The following is an 11,330-nucleotide window of genomic DNA, read 5'->3' as shown; positions in this document are numbered from 1 at the left end:
ATTTTCATGATCAGCATAATCTTCCAAAAAAGAGAAATACAAGATTTAGCAAATTCCTATCTCTGGTAAAGGAGATAAGGCATACTTTTAAGCAGTCACTGAAGCAGAAAGTTGTTTCCCCGTATGATTGGTACTCAAACATCCTTTGGCAAGGCAAGACCTAAAGGGCTAGCTGATATGGTGGTGTGTACCCATAGAAATGGAGGATATTCAAGAGGAAGAGACTTTTCACAGTGCTCCCCTCTCCGGGCAGCTGGTTAAGAGTGCTTCTGGTAATGGCCAACTGCTGAAAATGAGGAATTTGTCTGATTGTCTTCAGCTGTGTTATTCTATTACCCTTGATAGTTCACTCAGTATTGTCTGACCAGCTCTGCTCTGCTGTCACTCACAGAAACAAAATAAGTCAGAGTGGTGTGAAGGGGGCCTCTGCTCTTATTATCTAGGACAGTTTGCTGTGGGAATAGCCTCCATTCCTGACATCAGATTTTCTACTTCAGTCTCATGACCAGTAAGACTGACCCAGAGATGAATCACGTTGTTAGTGAAGTAACACCATAGTTGTGTTTGAACATTGAATTTTAAATATATAATATATGTTCCCACTTTTTGAACTGGTTGGCTTGGCTTTGTATTAAATAAAATAATTACTGTTTTATCCTTTTCTTTTGATTGCAGACACAAATGTTAAGCTGAACCATGAGTATTGCATTGCATGATCTGCTTGCATGCTGTCGTCGCCTTGAAAATGAGAGAGCTACAGAGCGAAGGGTAACAAGTTTTCTTCTGGTGTGTGTGCCTAAAGCAACGAAGGGAACCATTAATAATTCCTCTTCTTGAAATAAATTTTCAGAATGAAATCGAAAATTTCAAGCGACTCCTCCGTGATCCTGGAACAGTTCTCCGGCTGGACCAGAATTCTGATTCTGGGCAAGGAAACCAACTCAACTGGGATGCTGTGTTTAGGTAGTTTCCTTTTCCTGTCCAGATCAAAGTTCTCTTGCATGGAACATCGTTATTTTGTTCATCAGGCTTATATTAATACTTCTGCAGATTGATTCAGATTTCTTTTTGGTTTGTAAACAAGAAATGACTTATGTTAGTCTCTCTCACAAGGAGCTAAAGTTAAATTAGCCAAAAATTCATAAAGTGGTTCAGTGCAACACGTACCAGACGCAGACGGTGCTGCAGATCTAACCACTAGGAAACTAATCATTAATTAGGTAGTTGATTTTTCATACAAAAATAGTAGTTACTTTTGTTTATTGAAATTCTCTGTGTCTGATTTTCAGTGTATAGTTTGTATGTAGATTGGAGATAGCTCATCAGAATTGTTAGTGTTACTTAATTCTTCAAAACACAATGGAAGGTCTGTGGCTTTTCAATTAAAGTTGTGCTGTGCGGTTTGTAGAGGCCCATGTTGGAAATAGTCTGCTTTAGGTATACTACAAGGAAAGACTGAGTGGGATTTTGTTAAGTTCTTAGAGCAGTTGAGCCCAATGTTAATTTCATGTTAGAAGTACATCTAAAGTATTAGTTTTCATAAGCTGATGTCTAGGCAGCTTTCCAGCGTGTTTTTTAGTTGGACAATATTTCAATAGTTCTCATTTCTTAGATGTTCCACTAATAGTGTGAGAAGTATTTGACAATTTTTTTATGTTGCTTTTGGGATGACCAGTAACATATGAGAATACAAAACTATACTTTCAACTAAATACAAGTAGTAGGACAGAAATTCTACAGTAGTTGGCAGTAACAAAACGAGTGAAAAGTTTATTCATGCTGTATTTTAATTGCAAATGATAGAGAACTAGGACTTGAAGGGACTATTATTATTTTGTGGTATAATTTTGTATCATAAATAAAAACTTGGTATTGCATTTTTTCTAATTAAAAATGTTGTATGTAATATCATGCAAAGATAATAGGAAAGTTTGGTTCCTGTACATGTTGCTTTTGAGTTATCTTAAAAAAATAAACCAGTTTTTGTTGTTTTTAGTTTTTAATAATTAGAAATGTGAAAAGGTTAAGCGCCAATGTTCTGGCTTAAAACATTTACCTGTTTTATTAGTCATAAATTTGCAGATCTTTCACTGGTATCTCTTATATTTTTGAAGTGTCTTGAAGAAATATTTTGAGAAAGAAATGGAAAATCTCAGACTGACAAAACCAAATGCATCTGCTTCAACCCAAAGTGCCAGACAGAAGAGAATGCAAGAGATTGGCAGCCTGCTCAAATATTTCATCAGACATGCTAATAGAAGTCAGTAATAAATGGTTGTATAAAATTGTTTTGTTTTGATGCCTTACCTGAAACTTCAAATTCCTTCCCTGAAATGAGTTGCCAGGGTGGGATCCATCTTGGTTGCTTCCAGACATTTATAATTCAAATATCTTCATGTGAGTTAGCCCTTTGTGTCTCTGTCCTTGTTCATGATTAGTGGTGCCTTTTTCTGATTATTCAGTGTGCTTATAACTGGTGTATCCTCTCCTCTCTCATGCATAATTTCATTCTTAGAAGCAATTTAAGTGGATGTTCTCTAACAGAATGGTTTCTGAACTGTAGTTTTATTTTTAAGTAAACACGGAAATGTTCATTTTACAAGCAATTCATTCCACGTTTATTTGGCACGCTCTGGATTAATTAGAGTCTACCGTTGTTTTTTCCCATAGGAGGACCCAGACTGGAATGCCAGGAACTTATGAATTATGTCTTTCAAATTATAAAAGATCCAACAAGTTGTGCTGCTTATGGCTCTGACTGTAGTAGTATACTCCTAAAAGACATCCTCTCAGTAAGGAAGTATTGGTGTGAGATATACCAGCAACAGTGGCCAGGTAACATTTGCAAGCCTTCTTAGAAATGTCTTTTACTAGTATGGAAGTATGTTTAGGGGCATTCTAATTGTTTGATGCTTTTCCTGCAATGCCATGTTGTATGAAGTTCTACACAAACCTTTATTAAATTTAGTGTCAGCACTGAAGGCTTGCGGTTGAAATATACAGAGCAGCAAGGATTAGGAATTGATTTATTTCTGCTTACTGTTTGTATATTGCTTGCTGAAACATGCACTTATAACAAATGGATTTATGTGCAAGTTCTCTACAGGGTTTAACATGTATAATGATTTTATTATGTATAAAGAATCCATGGAACATGAGTACAGGAAATAGCCTCTGTAATACTGATGTTGGTGTGCAGTTGTTTACAAGTTACTAGGTACTGGCTAGTATCATTTTGGAATATTTCATGTACTAATGTCAGATTTTATTATTTGAGTTTTGTTGGCTCATGGAAGTCTAAAAAAGCATTGATTCACTGTTGTTAGGCAAAAGAAGGGGGTAGAAATTTCATAGTTTAGTATGTTGAATGTGTAATTCTGGAGAAAGTGTAGAAGTGAAGCATAGAACTTTGCATTATTTGTATGGTGTAGTGTTTTAGAGGTAGTTGTTTTTTGAGAAAATGCTCTGCTCTGTAGCTTAAATAGTTGCTTAACTCCAGGATGGAAATAAATTTGCAGAGGACTCAGAGAGGAGTCTTGTAATACTGGGAGGCAAAATGGAGGCCAAAAATTCTATGTAAGGTTGGCAAAGCTATGAGGCTGAACTGAACCAGTATGGTATGGGAGATGTGATAAGAAAATTGGAGAGACTGAGGGTGGGATCAGAGAAGCTAAAGAAGATGGTAGCATTTGGCTGTAGAGGTAGAACTGGAAATTGGAGGTCAGAGTGGAAGCTTGAAATATTTGCGGGAGCTTCCTGAGGCTAGAAGCCAGTGAGGTGGGGGGAAAAGACAAAGGGGGCTGCCAACCCACAGGTAAGAACTGGGAGCTCTGGTAAGATTGAGAATAGACAGATGGGGGAATGGGACAAGAAGTCAAGGGTGTTGGAGGCAGATATTGAAGAAGACAAAGAAAGGAAATGGAGTCTGAACGTCACTGGAAGGGTTTGTACAGGTTGCATGAGGAGCCTGTGGAAGTTGTTGTGTAGCAGTTAGGTAGCGTAGGAACACGTGAGCTGAGTCTATCGGAATATGGCCAGAAGCTCCTAAGGGAGGGGCACAATGGAATGCAGTCACTGAAGTGAGGCAGGACGGAAGGCCATAAATCTAGGGGAGGTTAAATCTGTTATATGAAGCAAGTTGCTTTATTAGAGGAGGAATATATGAGCTTTATAAAGGTTATTGTAACCTTTGCTAGTGATTCCAACTTAATGTTTGTTTATAAAATCTCAGAGTACAATTGATAAGTTTGTTTTCTGTTGATAAAATCAGTGATGTGGTACAGGAGTTGAGGATTTGAATGGAATAGAATAGTTCAGTTGGAAGGGACCATCGGAGACCATCAAGTCCAACTGCTTGGCCACTTCAGGACTAACCAAAAGTTAAAGGATATTCATGAGGGCATTGTTCATTTGACGCTTGAACATTGACAGGTGTGGGGCATTAGCCACCTCTCTAGGAAGCCTGTGTTTGACCACCCTCACCATAAAAATTTTTTTCCTAGTGCCTAATCTGACCCTCCCCAGCATAGCTTTGTGCTGTTCTCACATGTCCTGTCAGCAGTTACCAGGGAGAAGACGCCAACACCTCCCTCTGTGCTTCCCTCCTCAGGATTAGAACATAGATTCCAGCTGTTGCTCCAAAGCAGTTAGATTTGGCAAACAAATAACTACTTAATGAGGCCTTTATCTTTTGAAAGTTCTGAGCTTCTTGATGTAGATAATCATCGTTTTAAAAATTATGAGGAGCTCTCACATTGGTGTATATTGTCTGCATTGTCAAAGGACTCACCAAACTCCAGTAGAAGCAGTATTTCAGTAGAAGCTGAATGCAGCCTTACTAAAGGAAACCAGAAGACCCATGAGGTGCTCATGGGGCTGTGCACCCCATGCATCTTGGGCACTGGCTTGTTAATGAGTGGATATTTTAGAGACCCATGAGGACATCAATGGGCATTTGATATTATCACTCTAGAAATGACCCTGCAAACTTACTGAGGGTGCACTCAATTCCCTCATCCAAGTTATCAGTAAAGATATTAAAAAGGATGGGCCCCAACACTGACCCCTGGGGAACACCACCGGTGACCGGTCGCCAGCTGGATTTCACTCCGTTTACCACCACTCTCTGGGCTTGGCTATCCAGACAGTTTTTAACCCAGTAAAGCGTGTATCTGTCCAAGCCGTGGGCTGCCAGCTTCTCCAGGAGAATACTATGGGAGACCGTGTCAAAGACCTTGCTGAAATCTAGGTAGACTACATCAGCAGCCTTTCCCTCATCCACCTAAGGACCTGGCACTGAGGTCAGGCTGACAGGCCTGTAATTCCCCGGGTCCTCCTTACGACCCTTCTTATAGATGGGAATCACATTAGCAAGTCTCCAGTCATGCAGGACCTCTCTGGATGACCATGACTGGTGAGAGATGATGGAAAGCAGCCCAGCAATCACATCTGCCAGCTCCCTCTGCACCCTTGGGTGGATCCCATCTGGCCCCATGGATTTGATAGTGATAGTTCAGGTGGAGCAGCAGGTCTCTAGCTGTTTCCACCTGAACTGTGAGGGGTTCTTCTGCTCCTCATCCCATACTTCCAGGTTGTGAGGATGAGCACCCTGAGGATAAGTGGTGGATAAGAGTGGGAAGAGGAGATGGAGGACAGCATGAAAGCTGTGTTTGAAAGGATCATGAAGGGTCTTGGCTCACTTAGATGAGGCCTGATGGGGGCTTGGGAACATGAAAATCTAGAGAGGTGGCAGAAACAGAAGTTCCATTATGAAAAGACACTAGACAATGCTCTTTAGCAGTGACTCATGTGCAGCCTATTGGACTTGGAGAAAAAAGCCGAGTCAAGCAGTGAGGAGGACTGCAACTCCTCCAATGACTTGTGTGGAGGACTGGTTCACAAAGTGTCTATCCTATAAGTAGAGCTAGGAGGATGGTGCATGACAGTGGGGTTTAGAGATGATTTTTACAGTTTAGGCTTTTGTCTCTCCATGAATGGAGGTGGTGTGCCTGCTTGTTTAGTTTGGTCACGTTAATAAAATTTTGTTATTGGTAGTTTTCAGTAGACCCTGATGGCCTCCAGAAGACAGATTGTATCACTGGCTGCTATACTCCCTTTCCTATATTCAGATCTTGATTTTTAAAAAATCATATGTGGTATTTGTCTTCTTACCTGTGCATCTCTGTGTACATTATGGCTGTATTTGCTTTCCCAGGGAATCACAGAAGCAGTATTTGTAGTCCAACCTTCTTGAAGGAAGTTCAGCTATGAGATCAGCTGGTGATGTGGGATCAAATTTTTTTTTTTAAGCTTTTTGTTGACTAGCTTGTTTTGCTGCATGTCTTACTCTTCAGATTCTTGGCTTTGTGTAAATCTGTCTGCTTTCCTTCCGTGTGTGTTCTTTGAGGCTAGGTCAGCAGGGAGCACAGAGAGTTGCTATGAATAGAATTCAACCAGAAAGTGCTCTGTGGGTGTGACAGCAGGAGTGTTTTTCCAACCTGAGGACGTTCCAGTACAGAAATCCCCCCGGGTTAGGGAGCTTTGTGCTATTGTGGCCTTGACCTGCTGTGCAATTGGCAATTGTGTAGGACTCCCAGTTTTGAGAGTGTTGGAAATGCTGGCTTCAAGTTTCTTCCTGAGGGTCCATTATCTTGCAGTGAGATCACTGATGCCCATTCCACTTCCACCTTTTATGTAGAAGAGACACAGTTAAATCAGGTGTCGGCACTGTTGTCTCCAGCTTAAAGGTGTGTGACCCAGTAATGTAGGGCTATGAGGCAACCCTGACTCCCATGATGCAGTCACCTGAGCGCTGCAAATGGCCCTATGCCTGCTTGGGAAGAATGTGTTGGTATTCCTTTTGAATAAGAGGTCAGAGTCATGAAAGACCTGGTGAAGGTGGCATTTTGAGCTCCTATAGGAGACTGCTAAGATGTCCGTAAGTCTACCAAGGCCTGCACAACAGTGAAACAGTAGCCCTTGCAATTTATTTGTAGTTGTCCTGAGCTGGCTCCTCCACAGTTCAGGAATCTGAGATCAAAACTCTGGATGAAGTCATTGATATCAGCCCTTCACAGAGCATTCAAGAGCATTCATATTTTGAATACCTCAGAGGCCTTGATCTTGACTCTGTCTGTCAAGAGCTCACTCACCTTAAACTGATGAACTACTCACCCATAGAGCTGAGTTTTGTCAGACTCATCCAGGTGATAGTCAGTCTAGCGAACAGAACTACAGGCTCCTGAAGTTCATTCAAGTGTGGTGAAAGTATGGGGTCAGTTCTTGACAGAAGGCCCCAGTGGTTTCCCTTCCATTGGGAAGTTCAGTGGTAATTGGTCATTCTGAATCCCAAGGACTATATGAACTCAGAGCATGACTGTGAGCTAAGTAGTCATAGTGGCTGGGATTCCCAAAAGATCGTTCTGCCTATGTGTTTTCTTAGAGAAGAGGCCTGAGAGAGGTGGATGTACCTTCATTCAAAGTGTCCTCCCAGCACAGCTGCTAAAGTCATAGGACTGAGTCAGTATTTCTTCCTGGTGAGGATGTTTGCATTGGCTACTGTCCATCCAAGGACTGAGGGACAGTATCACATCACTTGTAGATGGCATAAAGCAAATAGTAATAAGGCTTTTGTATCTGTCATGTTAAACTCATGATGATGGTGGATCAGTAATGTGCTACTCTGATACTCGTGATGCTCATGGTGTGGTAATTCTTAAATGGGCCTTGAGATAAGAAAGCAAAAATCTGTGGAAGGGACCTTTCCTTCAGGAAAAAAAAAATTAAATGAATGCAAAGTATGGATGTGTGGCTTTGGGGCCTGGAGTAAACTATCTGAACTGCTTCTGAAGGAAATATGGTGAGTCTCAGTACCAATTGCTCTGATCCATTGACCTGTTCCTGCTGCACCAAATTCTCTGTTAATGTATTTGTAGCTGTAAATTGCTTCTGAGTACTTTTATTGTGTATTCCACAGCAAATCGAGCCCACTGTGCTATAAGCAGTCAATGTAGAGTGGAAGGAGTTGAATCTAGAAGTAGTTGTGAAAGTTGGCCATGTGGCTGTAGCCACTTTGCTCTGTGTAACACAAAACAGATTTTATCCCAGCTCAAAATGAGTATAACTTTACTTCTAGTGCCCACAAGACCACGTATATTTTCTGTCTTTTTTTTCTTCCTGGTTAACTTTAGTGGATAATGACATACAGCTGAATTCCGAAAGGTGGTTTATGTATATTTAATGTAATATTTTGCTTCCAGCATTTTTAAAGTAGTCTTCTTAAATATATGTCTGTATATGTATAATTGTGTATTTATAACATCTCTATGCTATTACATATACTTTCAAAATACATTTGCAGATCTGCTGATGCTGTATGGACAATTTTACCTTACGCCTTCTGGGAAGATGAATAGAGTCTTGGTGGCTAGGATAATTCACACACTAATGAGGGGATATTGCTTCCAAACTGATGAGTTGAAATATGATATGTTTAACTTCTTTTCAAGAGCAATGCAGTGTGCAAGGTATGTTGCAAGTGTTCCTTTTTTATGTTAATACCTGCTTTTATAGATAATAACTATTTAAAGTATTTTGGATTAAACTCGTGTAGTAGCAGGTAATCCTCTTTAGGCGTATTTCATTGTTCTGTCTTTGAACGCTTTTAATAAATTCTTTATTAACAACTTCTGCACTTAATGTTATATATACAAATAATATTCAGATTAGAGTTACATGCTAGTATTTAGTTTTAAATAATTCATGTGAAAAGAAATATGATTATTTGTTCTGGAAGTTTGAGTCTTTGGTTTATATTGCAGGCAAGACAGAAATATTGCGGGCCTGGATCATATTATTGCAGCAATGAATATCTTCTTCAATACATTTGCTGTTAACTGTCGCAAACGGATTTGTAAAATTGGAGAAGAAATTTTGCCTACAGTGCTTTATATATGGACTCAGTATAGACCAAAAGATTCCTTGAAGGAATCAATAATTGAGTTATTTCGTCTCCAAGTTCATATGCATCATCCAAAGGGTGCAAAATCTCAGGAAAAAGGTACTATCGAAAGCTCCCTGTTTTGTTTCTAGCACTGTATAGCTCAAATTATTGTGCTAATTTTCTGAATTTTGTTACCGAGTCTTGGAAATACTGATGGAAATGATGATTACTTGCCAGTAGTTTTATTTTATAGATCTACACGGAAAATAAGCTTGCAAATTGTGTGCATTACAATTTCAATTTGTGTGCAAATTGTATGCATTAATTTTATTAAGTCCTGTAAATTTTGGTTGTTGTTATCCTAAAGTTATTACTAAATCAAAGCACAAAGTCTTTGTCAAAGGGAATAGTAGTTCAGATTGAATTTAGATTGCCATGTGTATCATATAATCATGAGTGTTAGGAAATGATTGCAGTCTGACTTACTATATAATACTGTCCAGAAAACATCACTCAGTAATTTCTGTTTGCCTGTCATGGGCCAGTTTGGTTATAGCATCATTATTTTTTAAAAAAGATGGCTATTTTTGACTTTGGCTACAAATGCCAAAGAGTTTAAAATTAGTCAATACAATAGCTTACCCACAGCATTTCACTGTAGTCTTCTTAGTTAGATAAAGAATTGAATATTTCAAAATTCTTCCCTATGCTTATTATATACTATGATTAAGTTGTCTTTTAATTGTTTTCACTTTTTTACTTCATTCATTCTCCATTATAAGACTTATTCTGCAGGCCTGCATTTGTTGTTAAGTTTTGTGTGCTCTGCTCTGATTTTTGCTATATTTTGTATTGTCTAAGTAGGTTTATATATTGTATGAAGTGAGTGGCACGTGTTATCTTTTAATTTTTTGCATGTACAGGTGCATATGACTCCAAAAAATGGCAAAGTATCTTACATAACCTATATGATTTGCTGGTGAATGAAATAAATCTCATAGGCAGTAGAGGAAAGTATTCTTCAGGCTCACGAACTATTGCTGTGAAGGAAAATTTGATTGGATTAATGGCTGATATTTGTCATCAGGTAACATTTTTATCTGAATATAAATTTGTTGTATGTACTTATGGTATTGTACATTTTGCTTTTTAAGCTGATACGGCTTTAACATTTCCTCAAAATCATTTACTGAAGTATTAGTTCCTTTTGTCTGTGTTCTGTTGTTAGTTTTTAGTTTTTGTGCAGGTTAGAACATTTGGACTTCTAAGTTACACTATTTTTCACTAGTGTTCCATATTAGAATGGAAGCATAAGTTCTTTCGTAGTAAGAAATGGTAACCAATGCCACTCTTAAGAGGCTTTAAACAGTAAAAATGGACCAGTTAAGTTTGACATTTCAATTTTCCTGTAAATACTTCTCTTTATTTTCTTACTTTCTAATTTCTCTCCATTAAGGTATTTACAGAGGATACAAAAGCTCTGGAAATTACCCAGTCGTATACGGTTTCACAGTCCAGTGATGAACCAGTACCAAGCAAGCGCAGGAGGATTGAACTAGACTGGGAGGTAATTCGGGAAAACCTACAAAGATCGCAGAAGGATTTTGATGTCATACCTTGGTAATAACATCTTTACATGAACCAAATACCACTACAGACATCTTAATGTGTTAAATTATTTTCCTGCATACACTGTGCTTTCAAATTAGGTGTCTGAAGGTGCTGTAATTACATATCTAAGCAGTAAGCTTAGATTCTCACAGCATTTGGAAAGTAGTGAGTGGTATCTTGCTTTAAAAATTTGATACCTTTGGTTTCCTGAGAAATAACAAATAGGGTCTGGTAGATTGTGTTGCAGTGTGTAACATATTACAGCCTCTTATTTTTTATCTGTCTTTTGTGCTAGATATTACCAGTCATCATGTAGGTGAATGTGTCATCCAGCTCTTGAGTATTAGGAAATGAAGCTGAGGTTTACTGCTGCCTTAAGCTGGCTGGGTCACGGAACAGCAACTGTTAACAGTTTGGCTGTTCTGAACTACTTCTCGCAGTTTGCCTTAATACCTTGCCTAAAAATTGTTGAAGTGCAAGGCCTGGCATCTTAGCTTGGACACCAATGAAGGTGAATTTTTGTTGACATTAGGGACCTCTGAACAGGAGGTTCAGAAAAATCTTCCACTGGCTGCCCCAGGAGAAGGAATCTGTAACAGAAAGTAGAGAGAGATTTTTCTAGGACTTGCCAACTGTAAGCTCAAGAATGTCGAATTTTTAGCTTCAGTAGATTACACTAAATGATTTTGCTGTTACCGTTCCTCCATTTTTTACTTTTCTTGGAAATTGCTGTACAGGGTACTAGAATAGTGTAGCTGCTAGTGAATTGGGTTGTGAG

At 39.0% G+C, this 11,330-nt stretch overlaps 1 protein-coding gene across 6 annotated transcripts in view; it reads left to right on the top strand.

The window, feature by feature from the left end:
- ATM (ATM serine/threonine kinase) overlaps positions 1-11,330 on the top strand; it is a 68,209-nt gene that overhangs the window by 543 nt on the left and 56,336 nt on the right. For 3 of the 6 annotated variants that reach the window (XM_038175687.2, XM_038175677.2, XM_038175679.2), the window contains exons 2-9: positions 676-768; positions 851-963; positions 2,115-2,260; positions 2,671-2,835; positions 8,360-8,525; positions 8,820-9,058; positions 9,865-10,028; positions 10,398-10,561. In XM_038175687.2, coding sequence (XP_038031615.2) covers positions 697-768; positions 851-963; positions 2,115-2,260; positions 2,671-2,835; positions 8,360-8,525; positions 8,820-9,058; positions 9,865-10,028; positions 10,398-10,561 — 1,229 coding nt within the window. In that variant the 5' untranslated portion in view covers positions 676-696. The other 3 variants (XM_021276610.4, XM_038175683.2, XM_038175695.2) reach the window with 3 other exon arrangements.

Source organism: Anas platyrhynchos, chromosome 1 (genome assembly GCF_047663525.1).
Source record: "Anas platyrhynchos isolate ZD024472 breed Pekin duck chromosome 1, IASCAAS_PekinDuck_T2T, whole genome shotgun sequence".
In the NCBI taxonomy this organism is placed as follows: Eukaryota; Metazoa; Chordata; class Aves; order Anseriformes; family Anatidae; genus Anas; species Anas platyrhynchos.
The sequence above is the reverse complement of the archived record's forward strand: the minus strand, read 5'-3'. Positions and strand labels throughout refer to the sequence as shown.